General features: G+C 35.0%; 1 protein-coding gene across 5 annotated transcripts in view; it reads right to left on the bottom strand.

Annotated features, from left to right (window-relative positions):
- Positions 1–26,231, bottom strand: part of EXOC2 (exocyst complex component 2) — a 279,312-nt gene that overhangs the window by 86,630 nt on the left and 166,451 nt on the right. For all 5 annotated transcript variants that reach the window (XM_042985868.1, XM_007073170.3, XM_042985869.1 and 2 more), the window contains 2 exons: positions 23,603–23,669; positions 19,165–19,281 (listed from right to left, as the gene is read on the bottom strand). In XM_042985868.1, the coding sequence (XP_042841802.1) occupies positions 19,165–19,281; positions 23,603–23,669 (184 nt within the window). The remainder of the gene's footprint in view (positions 1–19,164; positions 19,282–23,602; positions 23,670–26,231) is intronic.

The raw sequence follows: 26,231 nt of genomic DNA, 5'->3' as shown, positions 1-26,231 counted from the left end.
AGTTTCACAGGAAGAGAAGGTTAAAATAAATGCTTTAATCTTCTCCCTCAAACAGCAAGAAAAAGAAAATGAAATTCATAGAAAGTACAAGGAAAAATTAAGAAGAGATATCTATTAAATTTTTTTTAAGATTATTATTAGAGGAAAAAATGCGAAAAGTGGGTTCTTTAAAGGGTTATTATAGTGTTATGTTAGTAAGTATGACAACTACAACTACAATCTACAAATAAGTTATAAAGAAGTGGAATTATCTCAATAGATGACAAAAATGGACTTAATAAGTGTCCCTTCTCACCATTTACTTCAAAATTGTACTAGAGATCCTAGTCCATGCACTATAGTAAAAAATATCAGGAAAGAAAACTGTTTTTTTTTTCAAGAAATACTCTAATATATATCTATAAAATAATAACATAATATTAACACCATGTAATAATAAAAAATAGATCAGGGGCGTCTGGGTGGCTCAGTCGGTTGAGCTTCTGACTCTTGATTTCAGCTGAGGTCACGATCCCAGGGTTGTGGGATAGAGGCCTGCATCAGGCTCCACACTGAGCATGGAGCTTGCTTAAGATTCTCTCTCTCTTTGCCTGTCTCCTCTGCTCACAGGTTCCCTCTCTTGCTCTCTAAAATTAAATTAAATTAAGAAACAGAATAGATCACACACCTGAATATAACAGTTAAAACTACAAAGCTTCTGGGAAAAAATATTCAGTACACTTGAGTAGGTAAAGATTTTGACAGGGTTCTAAATGATAAATTGGACCTCATCAAAACTAAAAATTTCTACTCAGAAGATAGCATTGTGAAAACAAAACAGCAAGCCATAGAAAAAAATATATATATCTGACAAAGAATTTACATGCAGATTTCTAAAAATCACTCATAGAAAGGTGAACAATCCAATTAAACTATAGGCAAATGATTTGAAGAAGCACTTCCAAAAAGAAGGTATCTGAATAAGAATACCTAAATGTATAAGAATAAGTGCTTAATAATATTATTTATCAGAGAAAGCAACAGAATTAGCTAAAATTAAAAAAAGAATGATAAAATATTAAGTGTTTGTAAGAACAACATGGAGCAAAAGGAATACTCATACACAGCTATAAAATGAGCAATGAAATGACACACCCACTCTGGAAAACTATTCAGAATTTCAACCCATGACCAGCAATTCCACTTCTAGGTTTATATCCAAGATGAAAGAGTACAAATGTCCACAAAAGACTTTCACAGCAATGTTCATAGCAAGTTTATTCATAAAATCCTCAAACTGGAAATACTGTCTGTTACAATGAGAATGATTAAACAAAACTGAGTTATCCAAACTTAGCAAGAAAAGAAAATAAATTACTTATACATGCAACAATTTGGATGGATCTAAAAAATTATTAAGCTGGAGCAAAGCAGCTAGACATAAAAGATTAGTAACTGGTTCCATTTTACATGAAGTTAAAGAACAGGCAAAACTAATATATGCTAACAGAAATCAAAACAGTGGTGAGAAGGTGCCTACTGACTGGAATGGGGCATGAGGAAAATCTATCTATCTATCTATCTATCTATCTATCTATCTATCTATCTACGTGTGTGTGTGTGTGTACACACACACAAGGTATAGATAAACAAGTTACCTATCAATGCACACTTAATTTTAATTTTGTGTGTTTTACTACATATAATCTATACTTCAATTTTTTTAATGGTTCAAAATAAATGAAAGGGCAGATAGATAATGAAACAAAGAGAAAGTGGAGTGCCAATATTAACGTCTAACAAAGCAGAACTGAGGTCAAGAGTACCAAATAAATTTTGTGGAAATTGAAAAAGATAATGTATGAAACTTATGTAGCACATTTAAAGTACATCATAAATGTTCTCAGCTATTATTATTATTATTATTAAATTAATTTCAACATGCTCAATTTTCACTTAAGCCCTGTTCACACCAGCTGATGAACAAAGATGTTAACTAAGTTTTCTTGACCCTACTTTGCAAGGATAAGGTCTTCCCATAATTTAGGCACTATCTAATAGTGATGAATGAAAGTTAAATGAAAAAAAATTATATTACAGAAATCACAGTCTAATAGGGAAGAAAGGCAAGAAAACTTTGATAAAACATTAAAAGAATATGGCTATTAAGGCAGACAGGGAGTACTTATGGGGCACTTCTAAGGGCACTGCGAAAAGCTTTCTTAAGAAAAAAAAAAAGGTACTAATTCAGTAATTATGCAACCAGAAATAGATGTACTCACTAAATTCTTAACAAATTAGAACTGGGGAGCACCTTTTAAAGTACTTCAAAGAGTTGGTAATAACTTATAGAAATATAGAATACACCAGGAGGGTAGCATTTCTGATGCAGGGGCAAATAATACTTGGGACAATCTACCATTACATCCTCTTAAGCAGCAATATGCACATCAAAAGATATTCTTAGAGCACACAGCCTGACCTGTGCTGTGTGCACATCAGACAGGTGCTGGAAAACAAACACCGAAGCATGTCTCTCATTTCCTCAATTTCTATATAGTTGTCTTCAACTTACTCAAAATAGTTTTAAAAATCATTAATTTTAATGTTTCCAATTTAAATTTTCTAATTTACTATTTTAAAAACTTTTTGCTGATTAAGACGGTGGAGAAGTAGGGGGACTGGGATTTCCCTTGCCCCTCAAACGCAGCTGTATTGAGATCAGGTCACTTGGAACACCCAGAAAATCAATCTGCAGGGTGATAGAAAAATCTCCACAGGTGAAGGAAAACAGCGTGGCAGGACAGAGGTGCATGTATGTGAATTGAGGGAGATAAAATGGCAGTGTAGGCATACAGGGGAGGGAAACCTTTCTGTGGAAAGACAAAAAGGAGAGAAAGGTTGTGGAATTACGGTATATTGCTCATACAAGAGAAAAACCTCTCTGGATCATGGACTGGAGAAGGAGAAATACAGAGAGTGCCAGTTTCTATTTTGCAAATAGATTCAGGAACTGAACACTGGAGTTTTCAAAAGTGCCCACTTTCATCGGCTGTGTATGCATATCTGGGGAGAGGAGAGCCACCCCGGGGTATAGTAGCAATCTCAGGTGAGCACTGGGAGACACCAGTCCCTTTCCTCCAGTACTGTGGGAAGTGGGAAGTGGCTTTATAGCCTCCCCAAGGATGAAAGACCCTGCAGGCCCCAGTCAAAGGCCCTTTATCGGCTGAGTTAAGTGGCGCTACACCAGAACAGAATCCACCTGCAGGGTTCCTTAAGACATCAGGTTTTGCATCCCAGCCAAATGCTTAGGAGGCATGGGCTGACTGCTACCCTCTGAGGGCTGCTTGAACAGCATGCTTCGAGATACCTGGTCTGTGGAGGAGAGACTGGGGTGTTGCCATTTCTCTCCCCATCACAAAGATGGTGGGGCTTCAGGGACCCCCAGTGGAGGTGGGACCTGCTTACACCAAACACTGCCCCTCCATGCCTGACAACTGCTTATCTACTGGAGGGAGACTGGTACTCAGCAAACCAGACAGTCTGTCCTCCAGACCAGCACAGCCACTGGTCCCAGGCACCAACAGACAACTGTCCTGTGGTTTTCTATGTTAGCCTGGTTTCTTTCCCCCACCCCCTTTGCTTTTTTTTGCTTCTCTTTTCTTTTTCTTTCTACCCTCTTCTTGTTCTCCTTTGGAATCAGGCTCATAGTTTCTGATTTGAGTTTTGGTCAATTCTGTATATATGTGTGTATGCACACACATACACACATATATATATATACACACATACACACATACATTTATTTATTTATTTATTTATTTATTTATTTATTTATTTATCTGTTCTATTTGTTTAATCAGGCAATTTTACTTTATTCTTTTTACACCTTTCCTGTATATATATATATATATATATATATATATATATATTCACACACACACACATACACACACACACACACACACACACACGCACACTTATTAATTTATTTATTTATCTGTTTGTTTAATCAGGCAATTTTACTTTATTCTTTTTACACCTTTCCTGTAACTCCTCTCCTTTATTTTCCTTTCTCTGTCTCTGGATTAAGCTTATAGCTTCTTTGATTCTCTGCTTGGTCTTTTTTTTTTTTTTTTCACTCCTTGCATTTTTCTCTTTGTATGGGATCAGGTTCCACCCCTGCTTTCCTTTTTTTCCAGGGTTATTTCAATGAACAACTCAAAGTACACCTAGTGAAAGGTCCAAACAATCCACCACTATGAGCAAGGAGAAGCTTTGCAGAGGACTGACCATTGGGAAAGAGCAGCCAAATACACAACAACAGAGTGCCCAGAACACACTCCAAAAACACTTCTTGAAGTTCCAGGCCCTGGTCACTGTACGACTCCTTTTTAATATAGTAGTACTAGCAGGCACAGGACACATTAACAATCTACTAAAACAAGTAAAAGACAGAAACTTAGCCAAAATCACAAAATGGAAGAATTCTCAAAAGAAAATTCAAGAAGAAATGACAGGCAGATAATTGCTCAAAAGAGATATAAACAATATATCTGAATAAGAATTTAGGGTAACAGTCATAAAAGACAGCAGACAATCTATTGCTGTAGAGATAAAAGACCTAAGAAATAGTAATGATCAATTAAGAAATGCTATAAATGAGATGGAAAATGAACTAGATACAGTCACAGTGAGGATGGAAGAATCAGAGAAGAGAATAGGTGAAATAGAAGATGAAATTGTAGAAAATGATGAAGCTGAAAAAAAGAGGGAAATGATATTACTAAATCACCAGGAGAGACTTAAGAGAACTAAGTGATTCCATGAAACAAAACAATATCCACATCATAGGAGTTCCAGAAGAAGAAGAAGAGAGAGAAGGGAGCAGAAGGTTTATTTGAACAAATTATAGCTAAGAACTTCCCTTATCTGGGGAAGGACACAGGCATCCAAGTCCAAGAGGCACAAACAATTCTCTTCAAGATCAACAGAAACAGGTCAACACCATGACATAGTATAATGAAACTAACAAAATAAAAGATAAAGAGAGAATTCTGAAAGCAGCTAGGGACAAACAGGCCTTAACCTACAAGAGTAGACACATAAGGGCAGTAGCAGACCTGTCTACTGAAACTGGGCAGGTCAAAAGGGAACGGTAGGAAATCATCAATGTGCTAAATAGGAAAAAGATGCAGCCAAGAATCCTTTATCCAGCACGGCTGTCTTTCAGAATAGGAGAGATACAGGCTTTCCTAGACAAACCAAAGCTAAAGGAGTTCATGACCACTTAACAAGCCCTGCAGGAGATCCTAAGGGGGACTTTGTGAGTGGAAAGCAGCAAAGACTACAAAGGACAAGAGACATCACCACAAACAGGAAATCTACAGATAACACAATGAAACTAAATCCGTATCTTTCAATAATCACTCTGAATGTAAATGGACTAAATGCCCCAATCAAAAGACATAGGGTATCAGAATGGATAAAAAACAAGATCCATCTATGTGCTGCCTGCAAGACACTCATTTTAGCCATAAAGACACCTGAAGATTGAAAGTGAGGGGATGGAGAACCATCTATCATGTCACTGAATGTCAAAAGAAAGCCAGAGTAGCCATAGTGATATCAGACAAACTAGATTTTGAAACAAAGCCTGAAACAAGAGACGAAGGGCATTTTATCAACATTAAGGGGTCTATCCTTCAAGAAGAGCTAACAATTGTAAATATTTATGCCCCCGATGTGGAAACACCCAAATATATAAATCAATTAATCACAGGCATAAATAAATGTATAGATAACAATACCGTGATTGTAGGGGACTTTAATAGTCCACTTCCAAGAGAGAACATCTAGGCAGAAAATCAACAAGGAAACAATGGCTTTGAATGGCACATTGAACAAGATGGACTTAACAAATATATTCAGAACTTTTCACCCCAAAGCATCAAACTACACATTCTCGAGTACACATGGAACATTCTCCAAAACAGATCACATACTATGTCACAAAACAGCCCTCAACAAGTATAAAAGAATTGAGATAATACATGCATATTTTCAGATCATAACTCTATGAAACTTGAAATCAACCACAAAAAATTTAGACAGCCCCAAAATACATAGAGGTTAAAGAACATGCTAGTAAAGAATAAATGGATCAACCAGGAAATTAAAGAAGAAATTAAAAACTATATGGAAGCAAATGAAAATGAAAACACAACAGTCCAAACTCTTTGGGATGCAGCAAAGGCAGTACTAAGAGGAAAATATATTGAAATTCAGGCCTATCTCAAGAAGCAAGAAAGGTCACAAATACACAACCTAATCACAGCTAAAGGAGCTACAAAGGCAGCATCAAAGAAAGACCAAAGCCATCATAAAAGAGAAATAATAAAGATTAGAGCAGAAATAAACATAGAATCCAAAAAAACCAGTAAAACAGATCAATGAATCTAAGAGCTGGTTTTTTGAAAGAATAAACAAAATTGGTAACCCCCTAGCCAACTTCTCAAAAAGAAGAGAGGACCCAAATAGATAAAATCATGAATGAAAGAGGAGAGACCACAACCAACACCACAGAAATACAAATAATACTGTGAAAAATTATATGCCAACAAACCGGAAATGAACAAATTCCTAGACAATCACATACTAACAAAACTCAAGTGGGAAGAAATAGAAAATTTGAACAGACCCATAACCAGCAAGGAAATTGAATTGGTTATCAAAAATCTCACAACAAATAAGAGTCCTGGGCCAGATGGCTTCCCAGGGGAATTCTACCAGACATTTAAAGCACAGTTAATACCTATTCTCCTCAAACTGTTTCAAAAAATAGAAATGGAAGGAAAACTTCCAGACTCATACTATGAGACTAGCATCACCTTGATCCCAAACCAGGTAAAGACTCCACTAAAAAGGAGAATAATAGGCCAATAACCCTGATGAACCTGGATGCAAAAATTCTCAACAAGATACGAGCAAATTGAATTCAACAGCATATTAAAAGAATTATTCACCATGATCAAGTGGGATTCATTCCTGGGATGCAGGGATGAATTTGATTTGTTGCAAATCAAACAATGTGATACATCACATTAATATAAGAAAGGATAGGAACCATATGATCCTGTCAATAGATTCAGAAAAAGCATTTCACAAAATATAGCATCCTTTTTAAATAAAAACCCTCAAGAAAGTAGGGATGGAAGGAACATACCTTAACAACATAAAAGCCACATATGAAAGGTCCATAGCTAATATCATCCTTAATGGAAAAAAAAACTGACAGCTTCCCCAACTTGAGATCAGGAACACGACAGGGATGTCCACTCTCACCACTGATGTTCAACATAGTGTTGGAAGTCCTAGTCTCAGCAATCAGACAATAAAACAAAAGGCATCCAAATTGTCAAAGAAGAAGTCAAACTTCCACTCTTCACGGATGACACGATACTCTACATGGAAAACCTGAAAGACTCCACCAAAAACCTGCTAGAGCTGATACATGAATTCAGCAAAGTCACAGGATACAAGACCAATGTACAGAAATCGGTTACATTTCTTTACACCAATAAGGAAGCAATGAGAAGAAATATCAAGGAATCGATCCCATTTACAACTGCACCCCATAAATATTTATATTTACATTTACAATTTACATTTACAATATTTACATTTACAACTGTACCATAAAATACCTAGGAATAACCCTAACCAAGGAGGTAAAGTATCTGTATGCTGAAAATTATAGAATGCTTACGAAAGAAACTGAAGACACAAAGAAATGGAAAAACATTCCCTGCTCATGGACTGGAAGAACAAATATTGTTAAAGTGTCAATACTGGGGCACCTGGGTGGCTCAGTCGGTTGAGCATCCGACTTTGGCTCAGGTCATGACCTTGCAGTCTGTGAGCTCAAGCCCAGCGTCTGGCTGTGTGCTGACAGCTCAGAGCCTGGAGCCTGCTTTGGAATCTGCATCTCCCTCTCTCTCTGCCCCTCCCCCGCTCATGCTCTCTGTCTCTCTCTCTGTCAAAAATAAATAAACATTAAAAAAAAGTTTTTAAATGTCAATACTACCCAAAGCAATCTACATATTCAATGTAATCCAATCAAAATAGCACCAGCATTCTTCACAGAGCTAGAATAAGCAATCCTAAAATTTGTATGGAACCACAAAAGACCCCGAATAGTCAAAGAAATGTTGGAAAAGGAAAACCAGAGCAGGAGGCATCACAATCCCAGACTTTAACCTGTTTACAAAGCTGTAATCATCCAGACAGTATGGTACACACACAGACCAATGGAATAGAATAGAGAACCCAGAAATGGACCCACAACTTTATGGCCAACTAATCTCTGACAAAGCAGAAAAGAGTATTCAACGGAAAAAAGACAGTCTCTTGAGCAAATGATGCTGGGAGAACTGGATAGCATCGTGCAGAAAAATGAAACTGGACCACTTTCTTACACCATACACAAAAATAAACTCAAAATGGATGGAAGACCTAGATGTAAGACAGGAAACCATCAAAATCCTACAGGAGAAAACAGGCAGCAACCTCTTTGATCTCAGCCAGAGCAACTTCTTAGTTGACATGTCTCCAAAGGCAAGGGAAATAAAAGCAAAAATGAACTATTGGGGTCTCATCAAGATAAAAAGCTTCTGCAAAGCAAAGGAAACAATCAACAAAACTAAAAGGTAGTGATGGAATGGGAGAAGATATTAGCAAATGACATATCGGATACACGGTTAATATCCAAAATCTATAAAGAACTTATTAAACTTAACACCCGGAAAACAAATAATCCAGTGAAGAAATGGGCACAAAACATTAATAGACACTTTAATGTCTGTTAAAGAAGACAAAGAAGACATCCACTGACAAACAAACACACGAAAAGATGCTCAACATTGCTCACCATCAGGGAAATACAAATTAAAACCACACTGAGATACCACCTCACAATCTTCAGAGTGGCTAAAATTAACAACTCAGGAAACAACAGGTGTTGGCAATGATGCAGAGAAAGGGGAACCCTCTTGAACTGCTGGTGGGAATGCAAACTGGTACAGCCATTCTGGAAAACAGTGTGGAGGTTCCTCCAAAAATTAAAAATCAAATTACCCCATGACCGAGCAATTGCACTACTGGGTATTTAGCCAAAGGATACAGGAGTGCTGATTCGGAAGGGCACCTGCACCCCAATGTTTATAGCAGGCTGTTGACAATAGTCAAATTATGGAAAGAGCCCAAATGTCCATCAACTGATGAAGGAATAAAGAAGGTGTGGTATATATATACAATGGAATCCTACTCGGCTGTGAAAAAGAATGAAATCTTGCCATTTGCAACAACATGGATGGAACTGGAGGTTATTATGCTAAGCAAAATAAGTCAGGCACAGAAAGACAAATACATGATTTCACTCACATGTGGAATTTAAGAAACACAACAGATAAACATAGGGGAAGGGAAAGAAAAATAAGATAAAAACAGAGAGGGAGGCAAACTGTAAGAGACTCTTAAATATAGAGAGCAAACTGAGGGTTGGTGGGAGTGGGAAGGAGGTGAAAATGGGTGATGGGCACTGAGGAGGGCATGTGTTGCAATAAGCACTGGGTGTTGTATGTTAGTGATGAATCATAGGAATCTACTCCTGAAGCCAAGACTACACTACTTGGCAACTAAATTAGCTAACTTGGCAATAAATATAAAATAATAACAATAATAGTAATAAAATAAAAAAATAAATAAAAATAAAAACTTTTTTTGCTAAAAATGCTTCTTAAAAAGTATGTTTCTGAGAAAGAAAAAATAATTTTTAAAAAGTTATTTTCATTTCAAAGACAACAGAAAGGATACATTGAACTGAACAATCTTTAAAGAAATAAAATTATCAAACTATAATTAGAACATCTATCCAAGTGAATCTGGATGACTAGGTTCAAAGTAATATACTTTAAAATTTTTTTACAAATGGATGATGGCTGTACAAATAGCAAAATGGCATTACTTTATGTTATTGAACCATAATTGTCAAATATGGACAAAATAAATGCCAATAACTGCTTTTTAAAAATAAACACTTAATCTCTAGTTGAGGCGGCACTATGAAAACAAATTTGAAAAAAGAACCAAGATAAAACAGGATATACTGTCACCCTGAAATAGAAGAACAGATGATGTCTCTAGGACTCAGGAAGAGCTATCATTCCTTGCTTCCTTCACATTTCATTGTGATTCTAACCTGGTGACTTACTACTTATCTTCACCATTCCTAAAACTAATTTTTCTGTCAATTTTTTTTATAATCAAGTTAACCGTCTTACATCCCATTGTTGAGCCTTCACTTAAATGCTCCAATCTTCTTCTCCTTAATAGGATAGTCTTTTACTTCACAACAGACTGTTTTATTTGGTCACCTACAAAGAATGATCTAAGGGGCATGGGAAATAACTTTACTGCTACTACCTCCTACACTGATGTTTGATATCAAACCATTCTAGAGTAAGTTAATCATTTTCCTTTACTTAATAACTTCCAAAGAATTTCTGGAAATGAAAAACAACTGAAATAAAATGTGAATAGACAGCAAATTTCAACAAGATTATATACAAGTGAAGAAAAAGTCAATGAGAAGAGAAAGCTGAAGCAATTATTCCTAATCATTACAGAGAATTAAAGATGGGGGCGGGGGGAATGAAAGAATAATGTAAGAGACATGGAGAACAGAGTGAGACGGTCTAACATATATCCAATAGGAGATCTTGAAGGAGAGAAAAGAGTGAATAGGAAAGAATAAATATTAAAAGAGGTAACAGCTGACAAATTTCCAGAACTAATTAAAAGTATCAGAGACAAAGGAAAAAAGACAAACAAAACATATCAAGAGACACATAATAGTGGAACTATGAACTATTAGAGATAAAATTTTAAAAAAATCTAGAAAGTAGCTAAAGAAAGACTTTAATATATCTCTCTAAGTAAATGACAAATTATAGACCAAACACACAAAAGGAATGAATACAGAACAACATAATTCACAAACTTTATCTAATAGACATATATGAATGTGGTATTCAAAACTGAAAGATATAATCTCTTCAAGCAAGGGAGAATATTTAAGAAAACTCAAGTTTCAATAAAGTTAACAACATGACATTCTCTGAACTCAGCATGATTAAGTTAGAAATCTCTAACAAAGAGAAAACTATTTCCCATTATGGAAACTAATTGCTGCCTACTCCCCCCACCCCCACCACCAAAATTTTTTGGAAATTTAAAACCATGCTTCTATATATGTGGGTCAAAGAAAGACTCAAAATTAGAAGATATGACAGAACAACTAAAATATCTTATGTTAATATGGGGGAAACAGCTAAAGTGATAGTCTGGAATGTTTATATTAAAAGGTAGAACAGTTTGGAATCAATGAGCTACATAAATAAAACAAGCTAAGGGCTCAAGTTACTGTGACAGAAAACAAGGACATAAAGAGAGATTAGTAAAGCTAAAATTTGGTTCTTGAGAAGACTCTAATAAAGTAAAAAGACTGAAAATACTAAGTCTAAAAAGGGATCACAGTCTTAGGTGCAGCTAAAATTGAAATAAGATGAAATAATCATAAAATAGTTTTATGTCAATAAATTTAGAAATTTAGGCAAAATGGACAAAGTCCAAAACAAAACAACATAGGTCACCACAACTAACAAGAAGAAACAGAAAATTCGAATGTTTTTTTTAACCACTGAAGAAACTGAACCAGTCATTAAAAACCATCTCACAAAGGCTTTACCACAGAGTTCTTGTAAATATTCAAAGAACAAATAATTCCAATGTTACATAAACTCAGAGGAAGAAAAAAGGGATATACTCTTTATTTTACAAATTAGCATAAGCTACATATAGCAACATGGATAAATCACAAAAATAATAGAGTAGAAAAAGCAAGTCATAGAAAAATAGATACCATACAATCCCATTTATGCTATCTAAAAGTCAGAAACAGGTAACATTAAACAAGGTATTGTTTAGAAACCACAAAATGCAAAAGTGACTGTCCATAAGGGAGACAGGATGATGCATATATGCAAAGCATGAAGGCTCCTGAGAATATGTTCCATTTTTCATCTCGGCGATGGATGCACTTGTTCATTTTATTTTTCTTTTTTTAAATTTTTTTTAACGTTTTATTTATTTTTGAGACAGACAGAGACAGAGCGTGAATGGGGGAGGGTCAGAGAGAGAGAGGGAGACACAGAATCCAAAACAGGCTCCAGGCTCTGAGCTGTCAGCACAGAGCCCGACGCGGGGCTTGAACTCACGAACTGTGAGATCATGACCTGAGCCGAAGCTGGATGTTTAACTGACTGAGCCACCCAGGAGCCCCCATTTTATTTTTCTTATATCTCACACCTACAAAAGATCCAGTCTTTTGTACACATAAAATATGTAATATAAAAAATATATGAAAAAAATTAAATCTAGTAAGGAAGTACACCAACATTAACCTAATAGTAATGTAATGTGTTAAAATGTTATTCTAGGGTTACAAACAAAGCATCATAAGAATAAAGAAGAGGATTTGATCCATTTGGCAGTTTGGGAGAATGCGTAAGTAGTCTTTCCACAGGATGGAACACCTGTATCTGAGACAGGTTTTGAAGGATGATCAAGATTTTGTCTAGTTGTGGTTGAGGAAAAGACATTCCAGACCAACAGAACAATACAGGCTATAGGTATATATTCTTAAAATAGAACCTGGTAAAAGCTGATGTTGAATGAATGTTAGCTGAAGGAATGAATGAGCCGAAAAAAATCATATGAAATACTCAAGGAAAGATGAGTGGCTAGAAATCTCTAACAAAGAGAAAATTACTTCCCAGAGTAGAAACTAACTGCTGTCCACCCCTCCCAATTTGGAAATTGGGTATTGTGCTAGGTTTTAGGTACTGGAATACAGGAGATGAATGGCATGAGAGAAAGAGGTAAGAGGGGCCAGATTAAAACAATATGAACAGCAGCCTAAGGAGTTTATGTTTTATTCCTCAGTCAATGAGGAGATGAACATAAGGCAAGGAGGAAGAACAATATAATCAGATCTGTATTTCTGAAAACCCATTCAAGAAAGTCCATAGATAATGAGTTAAAGAGTGAAATTTAGAGCATAAGCAAAGCACTTAGAAGGTAGGTTTCTGCAACAGCACAATGATCAGATGATGAAAAAGAGCTGGTTGTGGACAGAAGAACAAATTAGGGAGGTAGAGACAGATTTGGATGATGGTTGAGTCAAGAACAATTCCTAAGACTCTGGCTTGCTGACTCAATGACTACTAAGGCAGAAAACACATAAAGAAAAGCTGATCTGGAGGAAGAAAGAGAAATAAGTTTTTGGTTTGGGTAAGTTGATCTGAAATCGCAGTGGCAACTTTAGTGATGATGTCTGACAGGAAACAGATCTGCAGCCCAGGAATGAAATGCAAGCTAAAGATATAGATTGGGTAGGAATGCAAGCTGGTGCAGCCACTCTGGAAAACAGTATGGAGGTTCCTCAAAAAACTAAAAATAGAACTACCCTATGACCCAGCAATTGCACTACTAGGCATTTATCCAAGGGATACAGGTGTGCTGTTTTGAAGGGACACATGCACCCCCATGTTTATAGCAGCACTATCAACAATAGTCAAAGTATGGAAAGAGCCCAAATGTCCATCGATGGATGAATGGATAAAGAAGATGTGGTATATATATACAATGGAGTATTACTCGGCAATCAAAAAGAATGAAATTTTACTTGCAACTATATGGATGGAACTGGAGGGTATTATGCTAAGCGAAATTAGTCAGTCAGAGAAAGACAAAAATCATGACTTCACTCATATGAGGACTTTAAGAGACAAAACAGATGAACATAAGGGAAGGGAAACAAAAATAATATGAAAACAGGGAGGGAGACAAAACAGAAGAGACTCATAAATATGGAAAACAAACTGAGGGTTACTGGAGGGGTTGTGGGAGGGGGGATGGGCTTAATGGTTAAGGGGCATTAAGGAATCTACTCCTGAAATCACTGTTGCGCTATATGCTAATTTGGATGTAAATTTTAAAAAATAAAATAAAAAAAAAGATATACATTTGGGACTCATGGGCATCAGTGATAAATGAAGTGGTGGGAATAAATGAGCTCTAAGGAAAAGGTACAGAGTGTGAAGAGGAAACAAGCACAAGCCAAGAGAACAGAAACAGTACAGGAATGATAAAAGATAACTGTCTAGGTTGTTGAATTGTACCTGCTTAGGTTTAAGGTTTTTGATTTAGGACCCCACACCCTATCCAACTGATGACCAACAGTCTTACTTATTGCCAACTTTCCAAAGAGACTTAGTCTTTCTCTCATCTCCAAAGCAACTACTTCTATGTGAAATCTAATATCCTTCCTTGCTTTGGAAAAGCTTTTCTGATTTACTTTCTGTATTGGGGAAGCAATATTTTACTTTATAAATTACGAGGTTCTTGTGTCATTACTATTATCTCTTTATGTCTGTTTCATTTTTCCCTTACCATTTATAAAAGAACTTGAGGCAGTTAAATAATGTCAAAAATCACCTTTCGTATGTAGTAGACAGGGACACATCTGATCAACTTATAATTCCTGTCTCTAATCTATTAATTTACAACTAACTTATTATATAAAAATAGCCTCTAAACAAAACTTAGCAGGAGAAGAAATGAGAGAAACAAAATATAAAGAGATAATATAATGAGGACACAAAACTATAGTCATTCACAAAATATATTGAATTCAAATGGCTTCAATGAAACTTGAGAATTATATACAATTAAGCTAAAAAATTATCAAATATATAAAATATGGTATGTATGGTTCAAGTGATACAAAAATCTTTAAAACTGATTGCTGTATGTAAAGGATCTTTCTAGACATGTGAACAAAAGAAGCTGCCCTCTCCCCACCCACCATGTCAGAATTTCTGAAAGAGATTTAGGTGCATAAAATAAAACATCATTCAAGAATTTAATGCCAAAAAAAAAAAAAAAAAAAGAATTTAATGCCCAACTTGTTTAATGACTACAGTCCCAAGTCAGTCAAAAATCTGCAACTATACAAACTCTAAATTAGAAGTTCACTTTTTAAAGACTGGAACAGGTTAAAATAGCATTTTATGTAAGAAAAAAAATTCTTTGGAATTATGTAATTACAGCTACCACAATTATGTGCTAAAATTTATTAACCATATAGTTCTGGTCGTCTGTTCTCAAAGGTCTCAAGAGTTAATGACTTACAGCAAATTTGGTTTGAAAAACTGTATTTCTTTAACCTTGTAAGTATGTTTGTTTGTTTAATTTTTTAAAAATGTTTATTTATTTTTGAGAGAGAGAGAGAGTGTGTGTGTGTGTGTGAGCAGGCGAGGGGAAGACAGAAGCAGACACATAATCGAAGCAGGCTCCAGGCTCTGAGCTGTCAGCACAGAGCCCAATGCGGGGCTTGAACCCACGAACCATGAGATCATGACCTGAGCTGAAGTCAGAGACTCAACAGACTGAGCCACCCAGGAGCCCCTGTAAGTACCTTTAAAATGAACTCTACTAGAATATCAACAATGAACATATCAAAAAGTGTTAAACTACCAAATAGGGAAAGCATGCAAATTAAAATACCATGAAAGAGTATTTTTATCTATCAAATGAAAATATTAGCATCAGCAATGATGACCAAAATGTGATAAAACCAGCTGCTGAAAAGCAACCTGGTAATATTTACCAAGGGTCTTTGGAGCTCTAATTCCACTTCTAGGAATCAGTTTTGAGAAAGTAATAAAACATGTCATCAAAGATTATCTTTACCTCTCAGTCACAACAATAAAAATAACCTTAAGGTTCCCACTAGGAAACAATTTAAAAAAAAAAATGGTACATCCACATTAACTATCGTTAAGACATAAAATTCACATCTACCTATTTAATAAAGGTCTTCACAACAGAATAGTCAACAGAAAAAGATATATTCAATACAAACTGAATTCAGAAAAATGTTTCATATTTTATTACATATATAAAGTACTGCTTACTATTACTAGATATACTAAAACACAACAGTGTTTATCTTGGGGTATTATAGATAATTAAATTTTTTAGACTTTTCAGTATATATTTTTAAAAAATGTTTATTTATTTATTTTGGGAGAGAGAGCATGCACACGCAAGTGGAGGGGGGGCAGAGAGAGAGACAGAGAGACAGGGACATGGAAAGGGAGAGGGAGAGGGAGAGGGAGAGGGAGAGGGAGAGGGAGAGGGAGAGGGAGAGGGAGAGGGAGAGGGAGAGGGAGAGGGAGAGGGAGAGGGAGAGGGAGAGGGAGAGGGAGAGGGAGAGGGAGAGGGAGAGGGAGAGGGAGAATCTTAAGCAGGCTTCACTCTCAGCACAGAGCCCAAGATGGGGCTTGATCCCATAACCTCAAGATTATGATCTGAGCCAAAATCAAGAGTCAGACACTCAATTGACTGAGCCACCCAGGTGCACCAGTATTTCTCCTTGTTAAAAATAATGATTGATCTTACTTTTATAAGCAGGAGAAAATGTATGCCTGGGAAAACACATTTTCAAGGATTACAATAAAGCAAAATGGAATTGGCAATGCGAATGGAAGTGCATGCAAATGACAAGACACTCACTGCTGGAACTTGCCATTTGGGATCCAACAGCACAAAGTCCATTTAAGGCTTATAATAGGGCTTATTATAAAAGAGGTAACCTATAGGATGAGTTTGATACACTGATCTGATGAATTACCATTTAATGTTGTTTCATAAAGTCCAAAACAATATACATTAGCCAACTGACTTAATGTCCTATTTGGTTTATTTTCATGGGAACAATTTTGTTTTTTATTTTAAGATGTATGGTACTGGACCAGAAAGCATTCTGGATTCAGAATTAGAATACTTAATTTTAGGTTCTGCTTTGCCCTACTACTTACAGGTCAAGTCATGAACATCTCTAAGCATATTTCCATATGAAAAAAAAAACAGAGTTAATATTTTCCTTAATTACTTCACAGAGTTATTTGCACTAAAAAAATGTCTATATGAAATCATTCCAGTTTTAAATGATCATTGATCATTAAATTTTAACAAACTCCTGAAACATATAGTTATTAGTGTACTGTTTCTATATTAAAATTAATTCCGCTTTTGAAGAGGAGGATCAAGATGAAGGGAATTAACAACTGGACATTTTCACGCTTCTACTGGTAGAAGTACTAATAAGAAAGCAGAAGGAAATATGCCTAGAAGACCCTCAGTAAACCACCAATCCTTTCTGGAAGGAGATCTGAGAGAATGTCTAATGTCTTGTGACACTAAATTAGAAGTCCATAATGCACTGTTATTTCCAAGAGCAGAAACAGAGTGACAACATGGATAACAAACTATTTGTGTAAACAATGTGCCCCATAGCTTCGCTGGGATCTTTGCCTCTAGAGTTGTCATTTGAGAAGGGAACTACGTAAAACAATGGAACTTGGCAGTGTTTTTCCATTAATGCAAGAAATATATTTTACTTGGTTGGCATCATGAAATTAATGGATTCACTCATAATAAACAAAATCAGCACATCTACTATCATCTAAATCTAGTTTACTGCCTATTCATTTAATATACAATTAATGATTTCAAAATATTCAATGTCAATGATTAAAAAAAATCCTAATTCTGAGTGTGAAATATAGCCCATCATTTATCCTAAGCTGTACCCCCAGATCCAATAACATATTACCTTGATTTCAAAATGATATCAAGACTAGGAAGGATATCAAAGGCATGTCAATTTCATTCTATTTCTTTATTACACAAACTGAAGCAACAATTACTACTCATAACTTTGTAAAAACCTAAAGAAAACCAAGCTTACTGCTTCTGTTATATGCAAGTCCTAATCATTTTATGTATTTTTAAATGATCAAAAAACTGTTCAATAAATATATTTGTGTCACTATTGTTACTGCACAAAAGCAAAGTGCCCACTTTCTACAAATACTAATTCTTTGCTGCAAGAGAGCATCTTGCAATTCTCAACACAAAAATTTCTGGAAATAAACTCAACATTTGACCCTACAACCTTAAGTCACAACATTTCTCATCAGGATGATTAATCTTTACAAAAAGGCAGGAAAACAAGACAGAGCCACCCACTTTGACATTTTCATTCTTTGAAGAAAAAAAAAATCCATTTCTAGTTCACAAAATGGAACTATCACTTATAAAAAGCATGCAATCCATCACAAGTACTTTTTGATTATAAGATTAACAAGATCATTATCTTTCTTATTTTTTGCACCGAGAAAACTGTAAAAATGGTTCTTCGTTTTACTTAGAAATCTGATAAATCTTTGCCCAAGAACCAACCAACCTTTAATAACAAGGTTACTTCATTTTTTTCCTTTTCTGCTTACTTGAAAAATATCAACAACAAAGTATAATATCCAAAAAAAACCCCTACTCCATGGATTTATACAGGACTCATTTTTGTCCGACTTTGCTACATCCATGGATTGGAGAGTAGAAAGCATGTTATTTTTCAGGTAAGTTATTAAGCATCCTAAAGCAGTTGTAAGCCAGGCTCGTGTTGTGTGTATCTGTGTCTGTGTGTGTCTCTGTGCTTGTGCACCTGTACCCATGCTTAAGTAGTAAAAAGCAAAAGCATCATTGTGGTCATTTGGAAAGGGGGAAAGGAAGAAGAGGTGTGTATAAGCAGGAAAAGATTTTTCTGCAGGCTCAGGGAGTTTGCTGTTGGCTCTAAAGTAAAAGCTTTAACCTAAAAGGAGACAAATACGAGATGATTCTTAAAGATTTCGGTTTGAAACCTTTCTTTCCTATTTCCTTCCCTTACTTTGAGCAGGTTAGGTGGGGAGTAAATCAGTTTTCACCTTGAGAAAGCTCTGATCTAGAGAAAAGAAGAGAATATTAACAATTCAAGGTGAGTTTTAAGGACAGGAATCATTCAAAGTCAGGGTGGAGTGAAGATGGGGAAGGAATATGGATGTGGGGAGGATCAGGAGAGAAAAGTTTAGGAAAACCAAAAGAGAAAGGGTGCTAGGAAAATAGTTTGGAAACTAAATTGATAAAACCACCAACCTGTTCAATTTAACATAATTTATTTACCTGTGTTATTTTTTCTATTCCCTGGAAGTTGTGCTTTTCAAAATGTTCTGCTATGTTTAGGAAGGTGTGACGTTCTAGGTAGCAGCAGTTACTTAGGACTATCAAAAGTCTCTGTTCCTAAAAGCAAAACAAATATTTAGAAAATTATCTTTATAGTAACAAATTGAGAGTTAGCACTTATTAAATTTAATTATACTCTCTTATAATTCAATAATGTAATTACAATGTCAATATTCAATGTTTTACTTTCCATGGTTCCTTCTTTCCCAATAATAATATAAAGAAAAACAATACAATTCTATAATTCTACTAACTGCTTGTTATTACATAATACACTAAAGAGTCAAATAATGCTGCCTTTGAAATTTAATAGCTATATGGAAAAACAGTTAGCTAGTAAGCTGTTGTTCTTATGAAAGGGGTTCTACTTTGTTGGTTATTCTACCTAACATTTTTTGTACCAAAAAATGCTATAAAAAGGGGTATTTTAAAATAATTACAAAAAATGCATAAACTAATAGAAAATAATTTATAAATTTTTCATAACTTGAGAGAGAATTACAATGCTATCCATACTATGGGCTCCTTCAAAAACTGGGCCTTCATAGATGTTTTTATGTAGAACAGTTTCCCTCCTTATGGGGAGGGATGGGACAGGAGCTAAGAACTCTCCCACAGTAACAGTCATGAAGAGGGCTAAAGCCTCATATTCTATACTCTCCAGGGTTCTAGCCACTTTAAGGTAATTTCTTATCAAAATTACCAGACCTCAAGGCTGATGAATAAACATCACTTTACAATTCAGAAGAACTATTTTTGTAAACAAAATTCCAGGAATGGCATTTGTCACTGCTGTTATGGCTCACCAAGAACACTTTCCCATGGTCCCTCAGTGTCAGAGCATTCTCTAGAACAATTTTGAGTAATTTAGAGCCTTGATTGAAGATCCCTTAACTAAACACTAAGGCAAAAGTACTTTTCCAGGAAAAATTTTCAGCCATATTTTACTTACTGTTTTGTCTATAACTAATGTTAAAGTCAATATAATAAATGTGAGGAAAAAACAATATAATAGATATGGAAAATAAATATATCCCTGTTTTTTGAGGTACACTCTGAACTCAAATGTCAAGCATAGCTATATCTCCCAATAATTTCATTTAGCTCCATCAAAAATTTTAAAACTTTCTAGATTTCTTTATTTAAAATATTACTATATTTATTGCTAGCTGAATTTGGCCTATTCAACAAATATAACTGAAGGGCAAGGAGTTATTAAATGCCTTCAAAGAAATGAAAGGTTGTTAGTGGTCTTGAATGAATCTGTGGATGGGAAATAAATTATAAAACAAGGAAAACAGGGTTATGGTATATATACCACTCCTCCACATTTTGTGTATAAATGGCAAGTAAGAATCAGAAAGAATGTAGTAAACAGCCCTGCATAGGCACTCAGGCCACACTTGGGGAGGGGTATATTCCCTCTTGCTCCATGCCTGGTGTTACCATTATGGGGTCCTCATAAAGAACATGAAATAAAGTAAGCGTAAAGTTTCATCAGCTGCTCTAAACATGCTCTGCTCTGTAAAAATCTCAACTGGTTTTTCAGTTATAAGATCAATCCTCAATTACCTTTCCCTTCAAGAGTCTTCCCCCCCAAATATTAGCCTTATCTAATAGACCCCTAAGCCTGCCACATCTTCTTTGCCTGGTTAATTAACTCTCTTAATTTTTCTCCTTGTAATTTGCATGGTTCTTCCCCCAAAATGGAAAAATAATTTGAGTGATTTGAAGTCTTACTCTTGGTAAGCGTATTTTTCTTCTCACATCTAACCAATCATAAGAAGTGAAAGTGGGAGGAACTGAACACCACAAATAATCAAATTCTTAAACTTGGATGACAAATTAAAAGCTTATTAACAATTTAGATGAATATGTATGTTTGAAAATAACAACTCAATCTATCAAAGGTAGTACTTGCTAATTAGGCTATGGCTTTATGCATTATTTCAATTATTTTTCACAGAATCTCTCAGATGTAGGCATTACCATCCCAATTTTGTCCAGGAGAAAACTAGACAACCTCAATGACATGTTCAAGATTCTTCAGTTAGTAAAAAGACCAGGCAAACCTAGACCTCTTCCTTACCATAACTGCTTCTCTGCTGGATAACAGAACAAGACCCTAAGAAGATCTTGATAATCTGTACCAAATCTAATGAGAGATCATCCAAATGTAGCAAAACAGGAACTGAATTTGGTACCAAATGAATAATTTTGGGAGCAAAATGGGAGCGACAAGGCCCTTGATTAGCAGAATCAAGTATGAAACACCTGGAGTTTGGCTGACAGTAAACTCAATAGGAGTCAATAGAGGTGTTAACATAAGGTGTAGTTCTGGCTGCTTCCCAGTTACCAGGGTCACATCAGAGTCCTATACTCCACCCTTGAAAAAGGACAGAAATAGACTAATAGGAAAACCACTGCCATATTAACTAGGAAATGCCTAAATGATTTAGGGTCTTAACCAAGAAAAAGGAAGATTCCAAGCCCACACAACAACTGTTTTCAAACACTGGAAAGATTGTCATGTAGAAATTAGGCTTGTTCTAAAGGACAGAGAAAAAAGCACAGCTGGCCCAATAACTCACAAGGCCCTTCTCAATTTAGCTCTTTCTTCCAGCCTGTGTCCTTCTCTAGTCTTCTTTCTATGTTCACAGTGGAAAAAATGGTTTAAACTCACTACATCAACTTCCTCAGCTCCTACTGGATCTTGACCCAGTGCATACAAATGGCCCATTAGCAATCCACTGATATGTTTCCTCTACAGTCACACATGACCAACTAACTGTCAAGCCCACAAGGCTCTAGTTTTCATTTGACCCCACCTAATCCTCCATCAGTCTGCAATACTGTTAAATATTCTTTGGTTAAACACGCTTTTCTATCTCAAGAACACTGCTCCATCTGGATTTTCTTCTTTTTCTCTATTATTCTTTTTCAGAAAACTTTGAGGCTCTCTGCTTCTGGTCATCTCATAAATACTAGTATGTTCCAAATTATTTTTATATATTATATTAATTTTATACATTTGGCCCTCCTCTCATTCTACTAGTAGTTTTCACAGTATACTCATCCACTCCCAGGTCTTATCTTGCTTATACAGTTGACCCTTGAACAACACAGGTTTGAACTGCAGTGGTCCACTTACATGCAAATTTTTTTCGAGGTAAACACAGCACAGTATTATAAAGTAATTTTCTCTTCCTTATGATTTTATTAACATTTTTTTCTCTAGCTTACTTTATTGTAATACAGCATATAGTAATAACACAAAATATGTGTTAATTGACTGTTATTGTTAAGATTTTCACTCAACAGTAACTATTTGTAGTTAAGTTTTAGGGAAGTCAAAAGTTATACATGGATTTTCGACTGAACAGGGCATTGGTGTCCCTAGTCCCCATATGCTCAAGGGTCAAGTGTAAATTACTAATTCACAAATCTGTATCTAGATTTCTCTCTTGGGGTCCAGGCAAGTATATCTAATCACCCACTAAATATCTCTCCTTGAATGTCACTCATTCAGTACATCTGGTCCCAAACAAAATTTTTAATCTCTCCTAATATAACAAATTTCTTATTTAGGAATTCACACTTATAGTGTGTAATAAATGAATGAATAAATAAATATAGTGTTTGTGGGAATGATATAGGGCAGGAAATTTTGGTCATATGTTTTCTTTCTTGAGAGATACACATACATATATACATATACACAACCACATCCTTCAAGCAAATGACAAACCAGAGGGAGTTATTTTTTTTAAGATGGATGGGTTTAGAATTGAAAAAAAAAAAAAAAAAGATAGATGGGTTTGGATTTCAAGACCTGAATTTATACATGTAATAAAGTATGTGTGTGAATCATCCCTAAATACATATATATGTTGAAAACCAATCTAAGTGTGTGTGTGTGTGTGTGTATGTATGTATATATATATATAAAAGGTAGTATAATTTTGTTTTTGCTATGGAACTTTATGTTCAAATGAAATACTACTAGAAACTATTAGGAATCAGAGCTTCTCTGATTAAAGGGGAAGAGTATGGGGAAATGGGCCCTTTTCTTCTGCTTCCTCTGCAACTTTCACACACCAGGGAACCACTAGGGCATGTATTTTCACAGTCACAAACCTGCATGATGCAGGAGTAGATGGAATTACTTAAGTTACAACTTTGGCTAAAGAGTTTTTAAGTGTGGAATACATATAAAATTATGTTTTTACTAAAATTTTCACAAAAAACCAGTCCCAAAGTATAGAGCAATATATTATAGCAGTTATACAATAGTAATCAAAGTAATTTAGGCTGATTTGTAAGTCATTATATAGTTTTAAAATGATATGTTTAGCTTTCTATTTATCATCTTACTTACAGAAGTCAAACTGAAGTCTTCATGGATACTTCCAAACAAATCAGGAGAAGAAACGTCAACAGAAAGACTAAATACAAAAACAAGTAAGAGAACAGTGACAATTAAAGTACTAAAATTAAAAATGTTAATATAATGTTATATGCTTATTACACCTCAATTAAAAAATGCAATAAACCCTATGTAAATTTGACTTTAAAATCTTGGTCAAAAATCTCATAACTCTGTTTTTTATATTAAACAATTAACAGCTCAAAGTAGACACTATAGGCTATCTATTAACAGAGGCCATATGACATTTGCTTTTGGATCTTCCCAATACTCAGTTAAATTTTTTAAAAATCACCAAAGGGGAAAATACCAGATAGTTTAGTTTTTAGGTATAGACTAAATTAATTGAAATGTTTTTGCCTATCAGAATCTCCAGAGGGCTTTTTCAAGCTCATTTTCATAGTAAATCACTTATAGGTGAGTTGAGTTAGGAAATTAGTTAATAACCAACAAGTGACCAGATATACAAAATTGCAGGGAAGGATATACTATAAATCTACTGATTAATTGATATAATAGAATCATAATAAACACTTCAGTGAAAATTCTTTTCTTTAAACCTAACCAATGGATTTTAGATTCATATGGAACACTAAATAGATGAAAATAATAAATAATATCTTAAAACAGAAGCAATAAAAGGGTACCAATATGAAAAATAATAATAAATGAACTAAAGAACATTAAAATAACACAAACTGGTATAAAACATATATGAATGAATGGAACAGAAAATACAGTTAAGAAATATATAGAGAACCCTAAAGACTTCACCAAAACTACTAAAATTAATAAATGACTTTAGTGAAATCATAGGCTATAAAACCAATGTGCAGAAATCCATTGCATTTCTATACATCAATAATGAAGCAGCAGAAAGACAAATTAAGAAAAAAATCCCATTTACAACTGCACCAAAAATAATAAAATACCTAGGAATAAACTAACCAAACAGGTGAAAGATCTGCACTCTGAAAACTAAAACAATGATGAAAGAAATTGAAGATGACACAAAGAAATGGAAAGATATTCCATGTTCATGGATTGGAAAAACAAATATTGTTAAAATGCCTATACTACCCAAAGCAATCTACACATAATGCAATCCTCATTAAAATACCAATAGCATTTTTCAGAGCTAGAACAAACAATCCTAAAATTTGTACAGAAGCACAAAAGATCCCAATTAGCCAAAGCATTCTTGAAAAAGAAAAGCAAAGCTGGAGGCATCACAATTCTAGACTTAAAGTTATACTACAAAGCTGCAGTGATCAAAACAGTTATGGTACTGGCACAAAAACAGACACATAGATCAATGAAACAGAATAAAAAACCCAGAAAAAACCACATTATATGGTTAATGCAAGAATAACCAATGGGAAAAGGACAGCCTTTTCAATAAATGGTGTTGGGAAAACTGGACAGCCACATTCAAAACAATGAAACAACCTCTTTCTTACACCATACACAAAAATAAATTCAAAATGTATGAAAGCCCTAAATGTGAGACTTGAAACTTTAAATCCTAGAAGAGAACACAGGTAGTAACCTCTTTGACATTGATCAGAGCAACTTTTTCTAGATAACTTCCCTGATGCAAAGGAAACACAAACAAAAATAAACTATTGGACTATATCAAAATAAAAAGCTTCTGCACCCCAAAGGAAACACTCAACAAAACTAAAAGGCAACCTATGGAATGAGAGAAGGTATTTACAAATGACATACCCAAAAAAAGGTTAGTTTCCAAAAATTATAAAGAACTCTAAAACTCAACACCCAAAGAACAAATAATCCAATTTAAAAATAGGCAGAAGGGTGCCAGGGTAGCTCAGTCAGTTAAGTGTCCAACTCCTGATTTCAGCTCAGGTCATGATCTCACGGTTTGTGAGTTTGAGCCCCATGTCAGGCTCTGAGCAGACAGCATGGAGCCTGCTTGGGATTCAATCTCTCTCTGCTCCTCTCCCATCTCAAAATAAATACATAAACATTTTTTAAAAATAGGCAGAAGACATGAAAAGACATTTCTCCAAAGAAGACATCCAGATGACCAACAGACACATGAAAAGATGTTCATCACAAATCATCAGGGAAATGCAAATCAAAACTACAATGAGATATCACCTCACACCTGTCAGAATGGCTAAAATCAACAATACAAGAAACAAAAGGTGTTGGCGAGGGTGTGGAGAAAAAGGAACGCTTATGTACTGTTAGTGGGTATGCAAACTGGTGCAGCCACTCTGGAAAACAGTATAGAAGTTCCTCAGAAAGTTAAAAATAGAACTACACTATGATCCAGCAGTTGCACTACTGGGTCTTTCCCCAAAGGATACAAAAGTACTGATTCCAAGGGATACATACACTGTGATATTTATGGCAGTTTTATCAACAATAGCCAAATTATGGAAAGAGTCCAAATGTCTATCAACTAATGAATGGATAAAGAAGATGTGGTATATATGCAAAGGATTATTCCTCAGCCATTAAAAAAAAAAAAAAAAAAAAGGAATGAAATCTTGCCATTTGCAGCAAGGTTGATAAAGCTAGAGAGTATTAAGCTAAGCAAAATAAGTCAGTC

Source organism: Panthera tigris, chromosome B2 (genome assembly GCF_018350195.1).
Source record: "Panthera tigris isolate Pti1 chromosome B2, P.tigris_Pti1_mat1.1, whole genome shotgun sequence".
NCBI lineage: Eukaryota > Metazoa > Chordata > Mammalia > Carnivora > Felidae > Panthera > Panthera tigris.
Note: the sequence above shows the minus strand (reverse complement) of the source record. Positions and strands in the feature narration are given on the sequence as shown.